The following is a 19044-nucleotide window of genomic DNA, read 5'->3' as shown; positions in this document are numbered from 1 at the left end:
GATTGCTTCAATAAAAGAAGTACAGGCCTTTAGTTCAATTAGTCATTGAGCATAATGTAAAATTCTCCATTTCAAATAATTTTGCCATTCTATAACATGTAACCACACATACAAAAACATTGAATGGCTCAGCATGGTCATTGACAGTATACTTTGGGCTGGGTGAGTGAAAAACTGGTTCTAAGCTCAGATCTGCTTCTAACGAAACCTGGTAACCTTGATCTCTTAACTTTTCCTGGGCTTGAGCTTGTGAGTGACAAATCTTGAGATCCATTTTTGCTTTTACATTCAAATGTGATCTTCTCCAGAATCTTTATCACCCCAACCTCAAAATCGTATCTTTCTTTTCTGAACTCTAGTTCCTCTGTGACTCTGTGAGGCTCTTATTTCTTCCTACCTCATATTTTGGCTATTTCTGTATATGAATTTAGCATAAGAACATGGATCTTTGGAATCACACAATCTAGAATCAAATCCAAACTTTGCCACTAAGTTGCATCACCTATAACCCTCAGTTACCTAACTGTAAAATGGGAAACACTATATTTATCTCTAAGTATTCTTGTGAGAATGAATGATATAGAGATCAGTAAATATTTTCTGTAAAGGTCCAGACAGTAGGTACTTCAGCTGTGTAGGCCAGACTGTCTCAACTCTGTCACAACTACTCAACTCTACCATTGTAGCACAAAAGCAGCCATAGACAATACTCAGACAACTGAGTGTTCTGTGCTTCAGTAACATGTTATTTATAAAAATAGAGAGTGAATTAGATTTGGCTCTTTGGCCATAATTTGCCAATCTCTGATACAGCGTATATAAAAATACTTGCCACAGTACCTGACACAACATATGTGCTCAATAAATGAGATGACAGCTGTCTGTATTTTAAAGTTAATGTTCTTTCTAAATAGTAAGCTCTTTAAAGCCAAGACATTTGGATTTTGCACCTTCTGTAACTCCTCCCAAAGATCCAAGATGATGTCCTGTATATGAGCGATATTTAATACATTAAACAAATACTGACATTTTAAAGATCCTTTGTAGAAGTTCCCCTTCCTCTCCAATCTTATTACAAAAGAAAATGGACAGCTTGTATCCTTGCAAATAATTTTCAAAAGTCTGTAGAGTCACCACCATCAAAACCTCATTTCACAACTCTCTATACAATTTAGGTCTGTACCGTGTATTCCATTCTTAAACTAGTAATTTCACAGTTTGCTGATGGCTGACAGACCGAATGTCTTGTGGAATGAAAGAGGCTGCTCATTTGTAAAAATTGGCAAAGTCATTGCTTACACAAAAACAAGGAAACTTCCTCCACTTGATTTTTAAGGAACTTTACTTTTATTTTTATTTTTATAAACATTTAAGATATGAGGAATTCTTAATCTCAGGAAACAAACTGAGGGTTGCTGGAGTGGTGGGGCGTGGGAGGGATGGGGTGGCTGGGTGATGGACATTGGGGAGGGTATGTGCTATGGTGAGCGCTGTGAATTGTGTAAGACTGTTGAATCACAGACCTGTACCTCTGAAACAAATAATACATTATATGTTAAAAAAAAGAAGAAGAAGAAGAAGAAGATAGCAGGAAGGGAAAAATGAAGGGGGTTGGAAATCGGAGGAGGAGACGAACCATGAGAGACTATGGACTCCGGGAAACAAACTGAGGGTTCTAGAGGGGAGGGGGGTGGGGGGATGGGTTAGCCTGGTGATGGGTATTAAAGAGGGCACGTACTGCGTGGAGCACTGGGTGTTATACACAAACAATGAATCATGGAACACTACATCAAAAACTAATGATGTAATGTATGGTGATTAACATAACATAATAAAATAAAAAATAAATAAGATAAACATTTTATGGAAACACAGAATATTTCACATGGTGAAGTGTTTGGTGTTAGATGTAGTATTGGGCACAACCTAAGTTGATGTGACCTGATGAAATGGGACATATGTGGAGCGTGGTGCTAGGGAGGAGAGTTATAAAAAGCAGCACAGGGTATCAGTGGCTCCAGCTAACCCCCTGGGCCTTGGGTGGCATTTCCTCTAGTAAATACCTGGAATCGTGCACTGCTGAAATAAAACCAAGTTTTTTCCCTTCTGTTCTATGAAGTCCTTTCCATTATAGAACCATGAAGAATATAATGTTCCCTAGACCTAGATCCAGAGGCAATTCTTCTCTCATTCCCAGTTTAGCATATTATAAGCTCTGAAACACCCTGACAATTGTTTTGGATTGGGTAGAGTTTGTCCTGTCACAGGCTGGTTTAGATTTTTCCCTCATCGTGGGTGTTCTATGAAATCAGAGGAAAGATCCTTGGTGTAGGAGAACTGGGCATGTCATTTTACAGAAACACAGCTCTTGGCAGATTTGAGTTACAGGAATCTAATTATTTGCCTGGAAGGATTTTCAATGAGCCAGACACTGTGCTGGACCTGGAGATCCAGAACTGAGTAAGATACAGTCCCTGCCCTGGAAGGGCTCCAGTCTAACAAGGCAGGCAGAGATAAGATAAATTAAGTAATAGGAATAAATGACAAACAAGGAAAAGAAAAGTGGCTCTAACTTTGCAAATGAATATGTGACTCAAATATTGTCAGAATTTGGGGGCTGGGACCTACATATCTGTTTACTTGAGTCACTGAACTCAATTTAACTAGAAGGCAAGGAGTAATTAGTGCTAATAAATGCCCAGCTGCAGGTCTATTCAAGTTTAAGGCCAAGCAAGTGACAGTTTCTGATGTTTTAAAGATGTTGGAAAGATTCCTGCTGATGTTGCATTAGGGAGGATTTTCCCTCTACTCTCAGGTTTACAATGCAAATACCCCTAGAAGAGGGAATCCATTGACTTAAATTCATACTAAGCTGTAAGGAGCTGATATGAAATTTTCATCTTGACAGCACATTTGAGGCCTATGAGGAATAGTGAGAATGAGCAAGTTGGATGCCTGAGACGAGAAATCAGGATGAAGAGGTTAAGAAAGATACAAGGAAGAGATACAACAGAAGTACCAAAGATAAAATCATGAATTGTCTCTATCTTACATATTTAAATAACTACTTAAACATTGGTCCACATTAAAATAATTATGTTCTGTAGTGATGTTTTATATATGCATTTTCTGAAACCTAAAACAAATAGATGATAGCATTTCGTCCACAAACAAATCCATGCTTCCTTAGCTTTGTGGGAGCAGAAGTAAAATTAACTCCACATGGAAACCAAAGCCTAAGGCTTTGATGGCCGAACAGAACACAAAGAGAACTATACAGTCCATTGATTTCATAATAAGCAAGGTCACACTTTCCGAGAAGTTTCTTAAAAGGCAGCAGTTTAAAAAAAAAGAGGGGACAGTAGACCAGAACTCCACAAGTGTCCTGCAGATCCAAACACCTGGGGTACTTTAGTAAAATTCAAACAAATCTTTTAAATAGGAGCCAAAGGTGTTAGCTCATTGTTGGAAAATTTCTGTCCAGTGTGGCAGGACACAAGTCTTTGCTGATGAAAAAGTGTCAAATCTATTTTTGTCCACTTCTCTTCTGATTTCTTCTTTGATGTTCTCTTCTCTAATACATTTGATCTTATTCTTTGTTTTCTTTTTAAGTTTTTTGTTGACCCACTCCATTAAGTATTGATCATCCCTGACTAAAATATAAACAAGGACACACATCTTTCTTTGTATATTCCCTGCAGAGACAGTCAAATTCTAAACTCATGTTACTTAAAAAGGCCTGAATCCATAGTGGAATAGTGAGCTGAGCCTTGAGTATTGTACATATTATTGCTCAAACAATATTTGCTGAATTGAATATAATGGATTGCAGTAAAAGTCAGGGCACCGTGGCATATGGTGTGTAATATGAAAGAAAAAAGGAGAAGGTATTTTTGGAGAGGAGCAGCTTGTCTCATTTGTCCACAATGTCTTTGCTAATATTTGTTTTCTTTCTTTACTTTCCATTGCTTCTGAGAATTTTATGCCAGCATTCTGACTTTTATAGAAGCATAGGATTATTTTTTTTAATTTGAAGGTATTATGTTGCAAAGTATCTAATCCAACACCCTTATTTTACCAATGAGGAAGTGACTTCTTTCAAGTTAGGTGAGGGAAAATAATGGAGCCCATACATAGGAAAGGTAGGTCAAGAATCAAACTCTTGACTTCTATTTCAATGCTATCGTCTCCTACCCCACATTAATTCTTCATTTGCTCCAACTCAAGTCCAAAGACACAAACAAATACAATTCCAAAGGCATGTCATTTTGGAACCAACCTTTTTGGAACTCATTTTTCAAAGAACTATTGGAGGAAGAAGATAAGATTTAAGATGAGAACATAAAGTATCTTCAAATTTTGCAAATGTCTGAAAAGACTATTTAAATTCAGGGTGCAACAGTTGACTTTCAATTCAAGGTGCAACAATGTCAAGATCGATTTGATAGTTTTACATAGCATATGTCACTAACATAGCATATCTACTTTCTGAAAAATTTTATTATCCCAGGGATGAAAATCATTAAGTCAAATTTCCTCCCTTCAGGCAACCTGTTGAGAACTCATTCTAGTTTTAAAGACCCTCAGAGAAGAAGACTTTATATTCTTTCTTTGGATCCTATAATAAGTTACTCTAGCATCATGCAGAAATTCTTCCTTATATAACTTAAATCACAGTTGCTACAACTTAAATCAGTAGCTTTTTCCTACATTTGTTAACATGATAAACAAATGGCTACCATTTTTGGAAGAATGGAGGGAATTACCTCACTGTTTTTACTTTCATACATTTTTATCCCACTAGATTTAGTAGACATATGCTTGGTCATCAACACTATGTTGCTAATTTAATTTTACAGTGTGTTTCACTTCAGCACCAAGATGTTCTTCATCTCCCAGTTTTCACTTTGCTGTACTCTTTGGGGTTCCGACTCTGAAACTTATGATGCTGAATGCTATCCTGGTTATTTCTGATACTATAGTAGACAAGGATTTTAGAGTAAACACCCTTGGCCTTGAGTCTCTGGCCTCAAAACTTGATGAATGACCTAGGGAAATTTGTTACTCTCTGAACTTCTATTTCTTCAGCTTTGAAAAAGAGATGATTTGGTTAAGACCATTAGTAGAATACAATATATGTTATACAGATACAGGTCAAAAGTGGTATTGCCATATACTCTAAGGCCCTTGGTATTTTCTTGTAATTTAATGATTGTGCTTTCTGTTCTGGGCTCTAAGACAAAAAGTAAGCTGATCAAGATATATTCCTACAAATTCCAGACATTAAGGATAGGACAGACCCATTCCTTGAGTGTGATCTTATAGAGTAGGGGGTTCTTCACCTGAGGGCTAGGTGAAAACTCCAGGAGGTCCTTGAATCTCTCTAAAGTGTATGCATATTTCCTGTACTGGGGTATTCAGCTCTTTTGTTTATTTGTTTGTTTAGAGGAAAAGGTCCTTAAGGAAGCTATGATCCTCCAACTGCTAACAATTCTGCTTTAAGATTTAGTGCATGCCTCCAGAATGGGTATACCTGAGGCAAAGTTGGTAAGGAAATATTGTTTGCCTTAAGTGTCTTCTTATTTGACTGACCAAGTACCTAGGGGTTTTATGCTACCCTCCAAATACACAGAGTCCTCCAAACCATAAATAATTATGGGATTGCTCCTCCATAACAGTACCCCTTATCACCAAGATATCTGTTCCCCCTCATCATCAAACGTTATCTGACCTGAAACTTATTCTTTTATGGCATTGGAGGTGATTTTCTTGTTAATCTCTTTTGATTCAATTCATGATTCTAGGTGTGGATGATTCAGTGTTCCACCTTCCCAGTAGTACTTGAGTTGTAATAGAGAACTCTTGGGGATTGACATGCCTCTCCCTCTGATGATAGATTAAGGCACCACTGAGAGTAGGTGGAGTGTAGATTTCTAGACAGACATCCAACAGTGTTCCCCAAATAATCCTGTCTAATGACTGACTCTACCCACACACATACAAGGCCAACTTTTCTCACATAACCTCCTATCCTTGACTCATCCGGAGCTTGATGCAAGAACTTCAAAAGATTCTAACTTTAGTTACAGAATGATTTTTATGGCCTAGGAAAAAAGAAAATTCTCTATTTAGATGTCAGAGCTGAAAATAAAATGCACAGTGAACTTAGACCTGCCTAAATGTTACCAATGGTGATACTTTGATTATCTTACTCTCAATTTTGATGAGACATATAAAGCCCATATTTTCTGTTAGAAGGCAGCTTTAAAAGCTGTGATTTCTTGTCTCTGTGCCTATTTGAACCATGTTTATCTTTATATCCTATAATCCAGGCAAAATTACATTCTCATTTTCCAATTCTGTGTCCAAATCCTCATTAGTTTTGTGACTTGACTTAATGCAGTAATTAATGACTGTAACATAAGCGCCCACATCAGAATTAAGCACTGAGTCTTCAGAGAAGTGCTGGGAAATGCCATGGAAACCACAATGATTCTGTTCTTCCTAGAGTCAAGCAAGTTTGGGAGAGTGGGAAGCAGTGGTCCTCAAAAAAAGGTGCCACTGAGGGTACAAGTATTAGAGTTCAGAAAGTGTGTTCTGTATATGACAGACTCTCTTAGAGTGCTGGACAGCTCTGTCAAGCTTCTAACTGGGTTCAGAAATTCACATATACTCATGGGCATAATACTTGTTCAAACACAACAGCATTAGGATTTTACCCTTGTTTGGAGGAAAAGAGGGAATTGTGCAATGAAATTCATGGCAGCTGGCATGAGCACTTGTCCTTGACTGTTTACCTGATTGGACTAGCAATAGCAACCAGTAGATTTTCCTCCTTTTGGAGGTAACTTTCCAATGCATTTAACATTTATCAGAGTTTGCTCTGAAGGTGATAGGGCAAAGAACAGAATACTGAAAAGGTACCTCAGGGTATCAGGAACTCCACACTTGCTTGCATCATTTACCGTATCCTCCAGGCTCATAGAACTGCCTCTCTAACCCTATCAGTCATTCTGATTCTTAGTTTCCTCATCCATAACATGAGATTGAACTAGAAAAGATTAGATAAAATCTGAGGCTCCTTGTAGCTCTATCTTACATCTATAACTTAAAATGATCTCCTTCCCAAACCACAAAATTCCCTCTGGATGAGGAAATAAGGGTGAGTCTTTTGTGTCCCTTAGGGCTTGGGAGTAAGCAAGTGAGGATTCTGAAGTTTAAGGTGCCGATCTCAAACTATTTTTGGATCTTTGAGTCTTTCTCTCGCAAGTTAAATATCCAATTCTTGAAAAGAGAAACCTGATTTTGGAGTGGGGCAGGGAATATTGGACTACCTGTAGTTTAAGAGGCAGCCTTGTATTCAACATACAGTTTTCACAATGACAAATACTCAATACTAAACTCCCTACTGAGAAATTTCCCAATCACAAATTAGATCATTTATACCCTCTGATTCACTCAGCAGGAGTATCCATGAGATATTATTTTAGAATGTATTCATGAATTATGGGTTTATATGCTTTTAGACAATTTTACAAAGATGGTTGGCTGGCACAATTATTAACTAGATATGTAGGCTAAAGGAAATTACATGGTATATTTGAGCCAGCAGAGTCGAAGGGCTAGTCTGCTATTACTCATTACCTGAATTTTCTTGTGGCAGGAAGCCAAAGGAAATTTGGAGGTCCTAGTGAGCCTGTTCAACTCATGTTGACATGGGCCTCTGCCTGGTCCATAGTGCTGCCTTTGAAAGCCTCCCTGGATGGCATTAATCCCAAAATAAATACATATAATATTGCCATGGCTCTTATGAGACACATGAATTACTTTAGCACATTCTCATAGCACATAATCCAAAAGAAAGGCAATCCATTTTAAAATGGGGAAAAAAATTTACATCCTCAAAGCTCAGCAGTCTCTCCAACAAGTCTATCCTTGCTTGTGGCATTTAAAATTACAAAGCAACATCTGTACTGAAGAGAATAAAACATTTATCACTGGACAGTCATTGAGAGACAATTAAGGACATATATAATTATGTAAAGTTCTACACATGACACACACTCAGAGCAAGGCCACCTCATATCTGATTGATCATTCCTTTCAAAGGACAATAAAACAAATGCTTTATTTGATGTTTCATTTTAGTAGGGATATTTTGCTAAATTTGAGCAGTTAGATGAAGGATAGAAAGCAATAAGTAAGGTGGGGATTACAGACAGAATGCTATGGGGTGGGGAAGATGTCACTTCTGAGATCACTTCTGAGATTTAGGAAGACTTGGATTCAAATCCAATCTTACTAAGTGACTGTGAGGTCATTTAACCTTTCATTGATCTGCAGTTTTTCTCAGTTCCAGATTCATACTAAATGTTCAATGAGTCTCATAATAACCCTGAGGTGGCTGTAGGATAAAAGGGAGGAAAGGGGGGAGACAGCTCTCCCTATTCCCCCTAACCCCATATACATGAACGTTTCCTTATTCAGTACCTGTTACACTCAGGCTCCACTCGCTTTCCATACCCAGTTTCAAGCAGATAGATATCCTCCTTGCCTTGGGTTTCTTCCCTTTGGGAGGCATTTAGCTCATAACAGAAGTGATAGTTGCATCTTTTTATCTTAAAACCCTATTTGCAGTTCACAAGCATTTGTTCCCTTTCTCTTGTGCCAGAAGTAAAATAATCCCAAACAAAATGTTAAGAAAATTATTATACAACACTTTCAGATACAGAATGGCTAAGAAAATTGCTATACGGTGCTCTTAGACATACAGTGACCATGGACAAGTCAGTTCTCATTATTCTAATGTGCAGACTTAATAACATTTTATCTTGATGAATATCTGGGTGTATAAATAAATACTAGATATGAAATGACTTTGAAATATAAAATGTAACTGGAATGTGAACAGTATTAGTTGAGTCTTTGGTACTTTGAGCTCTTCTTTCCGGGGGTGTCCAATTTAGCCCTCTCCTATTCAACACCTTCAAAACATTTTTGTTCAGGAAATATCAAAGCATTTGGAAAAGTTTTAGCCACAGATTTATCAGTTGCTCTCCAAGTTGAATCCAATCCATATTTGGACTTAATTAACATGGGCCAACCATATGTGTGCACATTTTTCTGAAAGGACCAGGCACAGATGGGAACAGATATTGTATTTTTGTCCTTCCCAGCTAGTATTGCTCAATGCATATGGGTATTTTCTGTGATGCCTTTATAATGTTTGGTAAACATGGACCTTCCTAGTCAGCCACTGGCATTTTAGTCAAGGGAGAGGAGTAGAACAGCCAATGAACCAACAGTGATGTGATGCATCTCCTCCAAAACCCAAGGTCAACAGTGAAAAACAAGTCTTATATTTCTTTGAAATTAATTAAGAGGATAGAGTCTAACCATACAGCTTAGATCCAGGGTGGGGTTTATGTTCAGCCCTAGACAATATTGAAAGAATGATTTCTCTCTGGTGTCCTAGCCACACGGTTCTGAGCCATGTTTTCCATCCAGCTTCATCCTTCCATTTAATAATCTCAGTATCAAAGTCTGCTCTTGGGGATATTGATAGGGAATCTGAGAATCCATCAACTCATATACACAAAGGAGGAAATTACGAACAGTATTTAAAACACTATTCTTTCCCTAGATTTGCATCTTAATAGTCATGGGAGAATTTAGCTAAATGTCTGTTAGTTAATTATATGTAGCAGCTAAGAGTTGGAAGGTGTTTGAGCAAGGATATGCATTGGGATCTTTCTGGAACTCCTAGTAATTTACACACCATGAATTTTCAATCTTTACTTATATGGAAAACGTTTCTAGGTGCAGCCACAGCTGTGCTTGCCCGTAGATTAGGTGAATAGCTCAGGGCTAGAGTGAGCAGGACACTCGTCTATGCTTTCTATGATGAGTGAGTTCAAAGCAGCCATTTAATTACAAAGCTTTCAGAAGATGAGTTTAAAAATTTCATTCCTTGCCTGCCTTGCCAAAGTTGGACCAATTATTTTTGTTCTTCATAAATCAAGATCCTTTTGTGGGTACCTTGGGTTTTGATTTAGGAGCATCAAATGATTATTACAAGTCCTACTTCCCTGATACACTCGAAAGGCCCTCTCAGGGTCTAGGGCTATAAGGGTAGGTTATCTGTTCTACCCAACCGGTATGAGCACTTATCTAGGGCAACAAGGGAGTAATTAAAAACCTTTAACTTAATTCAGTTATGTCTGATTGACATAATCTGGAAAGATTCTTTAAATGGGGATTTGGAAACAATTTTAAGTTGAAGAATAAATTCACAACTCTTGAGGTATATTCCATTGAAAGAATATATAAATAATTAATATATATTATCATGTAATATATAAATAATAATATTAAACTATGATCTCCTTCAAGAGAGAAACTGTTATTTCAAGTGTTTGATATGCACAGTGCCCAATAAACCCTTGTCAAAAATTGCTGAATAGATGTGCTAGATTACAACCCAGGTGGAGTTCTGTTTAACACTAATACCTTCTCACTGAGGACCTGGAGCTGGTCCTCCTCTGTGCTCTGTCCTCCTTCCTGACCAGTACCATGAGCTTTTTAAAATTTATGGCTGAGGTTCATCCAATGCATGTTACAGCCACCTCCCCAACTTCCTTTGAAATTTCTCGGTGGCTGATTTTCTAGTCTAGAGACCAGGGACAGTGCACTGATATACTGCCACTGCCCTGACTAGAGTTCCATTGCCTACCTTTGCACATTTGTATGTTTTAATAGACATGGACTTGGTTTCCTCTCTGCAGCACCTGGAAACTATCCTCCTACCCTTCTTAGCAGCTTCCCCAGCTTCCTGGCCACACCCATCATATTATTTTCTTTTAAAAAATTATTTATTTATTTATTTATTTATTTACGAGAGAAGAGACAGAGAGAGAGAGAGAGAGAGAGAGAGAGAGCAGGGGGAGGGGCAGAGGGAGAGGGAAATGGAGAGAGAGAATCTCAAGCAGACTCCCTGCCAAGCACAGGGCCTGATGTGGGGCTCGATTCCATGATCCTGAGATCATGACCTGAGCCGAAATCAAGAGTTGGGTGATTAACCGACTGAGCCACCCAGGCCCCCACACACCCACCATATTCTTGGTTGCCAGTGGACTAACGTTGGTTTCACTGCCATGACTTTACCAGCATGCCTCTCTATTGTGACTGAGGATCATGACTAACACCTCTTGTCTTACAACCCCTGGTACAATCACTTAGAACTCTACTTGGGCCTAACTGTCCTGCCTTGGTTTCAAGTAGAAAGTATTATCTCCCAAAGAGAGGGCTAACATTACTGAAAAATTGCAGACGTCTTTCTCAATCTTCCTATTTCCCTTTTAAAATTTTCTCCTTTTACTACATCATGTTGACAGTAATTAAAGTCATCCATTAAGACATGCTGAAGTTGTGCTTCTCAAAATGTGCTCTAGGACACCAGCATCAGTATTACCTGGGCTGCTTATCAAGAGGGCCTGAGAACCTGCATTCAGATGCCCTTGATATGATAAAGGGTATCTTGATCAGACCACCAGCCTGGCAGTGTCTTTTAATCCACTGACTCCCTAACTCCTCCCTCCCCTCTCCCCATCTGTGGGTTGTATTAATGATGTACTTTTAACTTGACTTCTAACTTGCCCCCAGGCTACTTTCACTTAAGGTCTAGGTGGCTTCAGATGATACTCTTGTTTGATACTGGATGCACCCTGTCAAATCTCCCTGGCATTAGAATGTCACATGGTTCAGAAATTTCAAAGTACAACTGAGAGGAGAGATTCAACAAATCTACATTGTATCATAAGGCTGTCCTTATGTTCTTGGGGAAAGAGGGGATTGTGTTCGAGGATGCTGGATGACAAAGCCCAATGGGGGCAATAAATATGTCACCTATATACCCAGATAGCCAGAAAGTTCCTATTTTAAGAAGCATTATTACTTGCATTTAAAATTTTCATTATATTCGAGAATGCAAATTCACCTATAAGAAGAAATCCTTTAAGCTGGTCACCTTCACTGACAGTTTAAAATCATAAAAATTTTGAACAAGATAGGGTTGTGGGTGGAGAATGAGGCCAGGAGATTTATTCAAGGTCAAATAGCTCTTTACGGGTAAACTGGGTCTACCACCTAGGTCCCTGAATCCCCAGTCAATGATACTTCTACTCTGTGAAGCCACCAGGAGAGGCTAGAGGAATTTTTAAAAGAATAGATCATGAGAAGTCTGGATTCCTGAAGAAAAATGAAAGGGGTATCCCTGAGCAGGTACAAGGCAACTAAGGTGTCTACAACCTACTCTGTTGACTTTGCAGACAAAAGAGGAAGATAAACTACTAAGATTTTTTTTCTAAGGAGAAAATGTAGTAGAGTGGAAAATAAATAAATGGATCTGACATCAATTAAAGTTGGGTTCAAATCTAACTTTCGTCACTTAATGGTTTTGTAGCTTTGGGAAAATGGCTTAACCTCTGAGCTTCAATTTGCTTATCTCAAAAACAAAGAGAACACTGCCTTATGTGATGGTATTCCATGACTGTAAAATAATAAGAGTGCTTGACCTACAGCAGGTGCTCAGAGAATTATGATTATTAATACTATCATTGTCATCACTTAAATTTTTATTTTTCCTTAATAAGTATTTTAATGCTAAAAAAACTCACCATAGGTCCTGTTCCCTCTGTGGGGTTTTGCAGTGTGCTACATACATAGAGTGTGCTAAGCGTTGGCCCTAACAGAGGAACAATAGTAATATACCAGAGACTCTTGCTTCTCCTGAAAAACACAAAAATATCCCTTTGTCCTTCCTCTCCAAGCAAGACAGACTACTGTAACCATTAGAATCAACTCTCCCAAAATAGTACACTAGCAATCTTTGCTTCAAGCAAACAGATCACTCATTAAAATTTGTATTTCTAACCTGAAAATTTGTTTTTTTCTTCAAATGGCTTTATTCCCCCCTCCTCTTTCATTGGGAATGAACTCCCAATTCTAACACTGAGTTCTTTATGAACCAGTAGTTGCTTCAAGAGTCAGGGAGCTTTCTGCCCACCATAACAATGGAAAGTTAAATGATTAATTTGCATCTCTCTAGCTATGTGAGAACAGTCCTGGTCGTGGACCCAGCTATCTGTCCAAGGCTCAAGCACAGGTAGACTGAGCTTCCTGACTTTCCTTCAGCTTGATTTGCCTCACTTCTAGTAAGAACCAGCTAGCAACTTACAGAAGGGGCAAGCAAGCTTTGTTGGCTTCCCTTGCCTGTCTTGTAATTTGGCAACACCCTCTGGGCTCTGGTGACCAGGTTCTTCTCTTCTAAATCCACAGTCCTTTCCCATTTCCACAGAACAAAAGCCTGAAATCCTCCCATAGAGCTTTAGGATGCTGATTCATTCATTTGTTCCACAAATATTTACTGAATATCTACTCTGTGCCAGGCACTGTTTTAGATGGTAAAAAAGAGAGTTCCAGGCTTTGTGGATCTTGCATTGTAATAGGGGAGAGGTACATGTAAGGGTAACTGAAACAGTTCACAATGTCTGCTACTATCAGTCATTTAAACTTTGAGTAAGGTATAAACCCAAGAGCCGGTTTCATGGGCAAGGTAAACTGAACAGGAGAGGAATAAGGAAGGGATGTGCGATTTGGGGAGACTGACTTCCTGTGCTCCATTTTATTTTTTTGCCTTTAATATAGAAATGGGTACTCAGTCTTCTTACTCTCAGTAAAGTAACGGGGCCCCTGTAAGGGAACTTTATTCTTTACCTTGTGCAAACAGGAGCAGGGATACCCTGAATGCATGCATGTCCACCGCAGTGACAGTGGGGGAATGTAGTAATAATGCTTCAGGAAATGAGTTATTTAACAAAAAACGAATGGAAGATGGGTGGTCTCAGCTCAGTGCCTTCAGGTGCAATGCCTTAATATTTTAGATCATGGGGAAGAAGAGAGCATATCTGATATGCTGTAGGCAGTACCTGCCAGCAGAAAGTCTGAGTTTCAATTCAAATATTTAATTCTGTAAGATCCACCAAAATAGATGGAGAGCATCTATTTTGGAGGGAAAAATTGTTCACGTTTTAGGATAATGTTGTGTCAGTCTTATTTGGTGCAATTTCTACACCTCAGTAGAGATAACCAAAATAATATCAAGCTAATCCCCCCAAAGTCACATTTTTAAAATAAAAAAATAGCTTAAAAATAAAAACAGTGCTGTGGTACTTCCTTTTGAAGGTTCTTTCCAGGGAAGAGAGCACAAGGGAAGTTCTGGAGTGATGGATATATTCTAAATCTGGATGTGGGTGCTTTTTAGATAGGTGGATAAAGATGTAAAATATCATCATGCTCTCTAACTTAAGGTTTGTATGTTTTTACTGTGTTTAATGTATACTCCAATGAAAAAGGGAAAAATAAGTAGAGGGCAAGTCTGAATTTCAGGCCTGCAGATGTGTGGTAAACAAGACATCATAAATTATGGGCTCTGTGACCCATGAAGGGATTGATTAGGTCTTTACAATCTTTTTCCATTTGCTCAGCTAATGACATGATGTAGCAAACTATGAACCGTTAACTCTTCTCCTTGTATTGGTGCCCATTGGGTTCCAATACAAAACCTACTGAGAAAGGAAATTAGAAAAACAAATGAGGAAGAAGGAAAATACCAGCTGAGTTCTCAGCTGAGACAGAATTCAGAGAGAGTTTCATGCTTGTTGGGAATTTCTCTCAGTGGGGTTTTCCGTACTGTTCATAGTTTTTACCCTAAGAATTCTGGGTCCCTGTAGGATTGTGAGATCTCCCACAAAGGCAAAAATAATTGTGTGTGAGACCTCTTCTCCCTAAATAAATGTGAAAGGTTCACTTCACAAAAGAATCATATTCAGCAAGCCTATGATTAAGAATGTTAAAACTGGGTTGTTTCCAATAGCAAACGAACGGTTGCATGTTTTTTAAAACTGTATTCATTTCCACTATTATTATTTTCTAACTTCTCAAAAGTAAACTTTTCAAAATCATGATGAAATTTCCAGTTTCTGGTTTTGATTCACTTAAATTATGCACATGACCCCTGATTGTTTTTGTCAGATGAACATATTTTTTATTTGATGACAATATTTCCATTTTAAAAATAGAGAATAGATGGATTCTCATTGTGTTAATAACAAAACCCCTATTCATAGATCCTGCTGAGGTCTTTTCCCCCTTAATAAAGTGCCAGGTTTTAGAAAGTTTTGATTACTAGCAATTTTCATTTTGATTCTTTTACTCTGCCCCTAAAGAGTTCATGCCATTAATCTCAACAATATTGTGTTTTCCAAAAAATAGAGTATTGGTGCGGGAAAAAAATCTAAATATCTATATCTCCATTTATATCTATCTCTAAATGAACTCTATGATTGACAAAAATTATATTTCCTGTCTAAAATGTTATTTTTAAGTCAGTTGTTTAGAACTCAGAGCTATTTTTTTTTTCCTTTAGAAACATGGTATTTATGTTCTCAGAACAGCCCACAGAAGCTAGGTAATTTGTTTGGCAATGAAGGTGAAATACTGTATGTTTATGGCATAATTTTAATAATAATAAAATAAAGCAAAGGATTACTGAGTGAGACAGAATTTTATAATTTTACCTTTCAGCTATTGTTTGAAGACAGGCATGTTTAATTATGTGAAGATGGACATCTTCAAATAAATTATACTTGTCAACACAGATAATGCTGAATAAAGAATAAAAACAAAACATGAATCATCCAACCAAACAGAAATACTTACTTTTAACATAGTGTTGTGTTTATTTCCAAGACTGAAAACTTATTTTTACATAATTGAGATTATAATGCACTGTTTTGTATCTTGCTTTTCCCAATCATTCTTGTATTTTCACAAAAATCTGAAGACTGTCAGCATAGATTCTTCACCTAATCTGACTTCAAATCCCAAACATTTTTTTCTTTAACATAAATGTGCCACTACTTTTTGTTTTGTCTTGGCTTGCATGGAATGTATAAAATGAAGCCAAGAAGGGAAAAGAGAAGGGAGCCAGGAGAGGAGAGCAAGAATGAGCATGACAGTAAGGAGAATTTAGGTACCCGTGCAAGCCTCAGAGGGTTCTATGCATGTAAAAGATGTCTGAGAGAAAATGAACAAAATCTGGAGCAGCGAACTTTAGAATAACAGGGATGCTAATGTTAGAGCTAAATGGGAATAAGCATCATTTTATCCTATCCCATCCTTTGAAAAGGAGATGAATGTTTATTGAGTTTAAGATCTTGCTTAGGGGACAGAGAGTGTTTGAGGCAATACTGGGAAAGGAACCTAGATCTGTTGATGCTCAATTTCCTTCCTTACATATCTGAGGTCTAGAAAAATTGAAGAGGAAGAGGTGTGCATCATCTCCTTGAGGAATAAACAAGGAAATGGCAAAAGAGATAGCAGCTCAGTCAATATCCTGATACAAGGCATGGTCAGAGCTGCCTGGAGCTCTGAAAAGTTAAGGGAAGAGGAAAGAAGGAGTGGAGTAGCCTTTCTTTGGTGCAGAGAGGTGAAGACTGTGTATAAGCTACCATCCTTAAATGATTTTTTAACTCAAGCATTACTTGCTCCAGATTTGTCAAAACTCTAGAATAAGTGCTACAATATATTGTGAACCTATCCATGTGGGTTAGCAAATGAAGAGTTAAACATTTGACCATTCGATGGAAGGAGAACCAATGCCTATCACAACCAATTACGCTTATCACATCATTTACTGTCCTTGAAGCGAAGTCCACCTGTCTCAAAGTATAACTCTAAAATAGTATAAGCTTTATGTCTTTTGGACATCAGTGTGAGTAAGAGTCCATTGTTGTCATATGATACTATTTCTCAGCACTCTTGTTGATTCTAAAATAAACTTGAGATCACTGAGGTGGGAGTCAGAGGCTGGAAGATGGAAAATAGAGAGAAATGACTACTTGTTCACTTGAAAAATAGAAAGCATTGCCTTGTGTGGAGCTTAGATTTCATTATTTGAATCAGTGTCACTTTGCTTAATGCCAAATGTTGATTTGTTTCTCAAGATTCAGACCTCGCAGATCTAAAACTTGTTTTTAATTTTTTTTTCTTTGCTAAGACTCACCTTGACCTTATCCTGTCCCATGGACTTGAAGAATTTTCCAATGGATGTCCAGACTTGTACAATGCAGCTGGAGAGTTGTAAGTCCACACTGTTGAAATGACTGCCTGCTTGTTTTAACCAATGACCTGGTTCTTTTAGTGTGTCATTAAGAAGAAAGGACCCATAAGACTCATTCTCTACCTATTACCAAATCCCAAGGCCCTAATGGAACGATAAGCAAGTGTGCATGTCTCATACACGGACAATCTTTCAAGTAAAATGCCAAATAACTCTCTCTTCCTCAAAAAACAAACCCGATTTAGTAACTTTTATTTGAAATGCAAATGTCTCCTGGGAAAATTAAGATTATTAGTCATTCAATCTCTAAAATGAATCACTTTCTCATCAGAAAATTGTATTTCTTTCTATCTTATGCTCATATAGACCATCACCCCAGAGGAATTTTGTCAGGAAGGGATAACTGATTTGAGGACAAGATACAGGGACCTTTGCCAGAGGAGGATGCAAGAACAGGGGGGCCAGAGATGATATGGAAAAAAAGGCATTTCCCTTAGATGGGCAGTGGATCCACAAAGGCATGGGGAAGGAAATAGAGAAATGTAATCTACTTTATCCCCTTTTTGCCCTAGCCCTGATGTCACTGACATCTTTGACACATGCCATACATTGCTGATGCCTCCAAGGTAATGGGATTTTTAGGCAAGAGACATGAACATTTTTTTGGCTTGTTCTGTCACTTTCTCTGTAAAGTGCAGAGAATAATAAGCAATACTGACCTACAGGGATGTTAGGAGATTTAATGAAGCAAGGGCAAGCAAATACTTTTAACTTCTTGGTTTAGAAAAATAACAAAGATAAAAAGACACATCAACTATTATTTAAAAAGAGGCAGTGACAGGGTTTCCTTCTGATCACTTAAAATCACTGTAGATTTCCCTTGAAACTCCCTACAGAAATAAACAAAATAATGAAATGTCTTTGTTTTAAGAAGCTGTCAGGGACAAAATGAGAATTTCTGATTTATAATAGGCTTTATGTATTTATTTGTTTCCCTATTGCCTCTTCTCTTGAGAAGAAAGTTGAGAAAAACATTTTCTTATATAATGGTTCCTTCTTTGTGTCTCCTTTCCTGCCCCAAATTCTCTCCTGCCTCAACCCAACACTTATTTTCTCTGTAAAACAGCAAGCATAGCTGTCATCTGAGGCTCCCCCAAGACTTAAAAAAACTTCAATTAGTAAATATGCTTGGTCCTTGCAGGCCCTAGAAGTAATGAAACCAAAGCAGCCGCAAAGTGTTTACCACTAACTTTGAATTATTCCTTCCTCTTTTACCCTGGTATTACTTACTTCCTCCTTCCCCATCTCCTTCCCTCATCTGTCTGCCCCAGTCTGGTGCTTCAGGATGGCTGACAACAACTATTACTGTGGTGGCCAGTAAGCAGCTGACCAGATAAGGATATAGGGTCACACGGATATGGGGATATGAGCTTCTCGCATTGGTTGGAGAAACCCAACAAGTACTCATATAGTGTTGCAGTGCAAGAGACAGGGTTGGCCATTCTCTTTGTGGAGCATCAATACTTATATAGGCTCCTCTTTTTAATTCCCAGCTTTTCATGTTTTATTTTTTGGCTTTGAATAGAAAAGGTGGCTCAAAGAAAGAGGAAAGTAGATTCCAATTAACCTTTTCATTGATTGCTGGGTAGCTTTGGTGAGTCACTATCTTGCAGTAAACAAGAATCTATAAACTCAATAAATATGCTGAAGTTATTGGCCCACCAAGACCTCACATAATATCCCTTGTCCTCCTCACTCTCATTTTAGAGTTCAATATCACAAAGAGGGAAGGGAGAGAAAAGATGCCTAAAGGAATAGCGGCCTTCATTTCTGGGGTACAAAAAGATCCAGAAGCACTTAACAGA

At 38.0% G+C, this 19044-nt stretch overlaps 1 protein-coding gene across 5 annotated transcripts in view; it reads left to right on the top strand.

The window, feature by feature from the left end:
* The window catches only part of GLRA2 (glycine receptor alpha 2), a 169538-nt gene that overhangs the window by 51508 nt on the left and 98986 nt on the right, over positions 1 to 19044 (top strand). For all 5 annotated transcript variants that reach the window (XM_073902062.1, XM_025857761.2, XM_025857760.2 and 2 more), the window contains one exon: positions 17117 to 17199. In XM_073902062.1, the coding sequence (XP_073758163.1) occupies positions 17117 to 17199 (83 nt within the window). The remainder of the gene's footprint in view (positions 1 to 17116; positions 17200 to 19044) is intronic.

This window comes from Callorhinus ursinus, unplaced genomic scaffold (assembly GCF_003265705.2).
Source record: "Callorhinus ursinus isolate GAN/ISIS: 27379988/994484 unplaced genomic scaffold, GSC_fseal_2.0 scaffold16, whole genome shotgun sequence".
NCBI classification, from domain to species: Eukaryota; Metazoa; Chordata; class Mammalia; order Carnivora; family Otariidae; genus Callorhinus; species Callorhinus ursinus.
The sequence above is the reverse complement of the archived record's forward strand: the minus strand, read 5'-3'. Positions and strand labels throughout refer to the sequence as shown.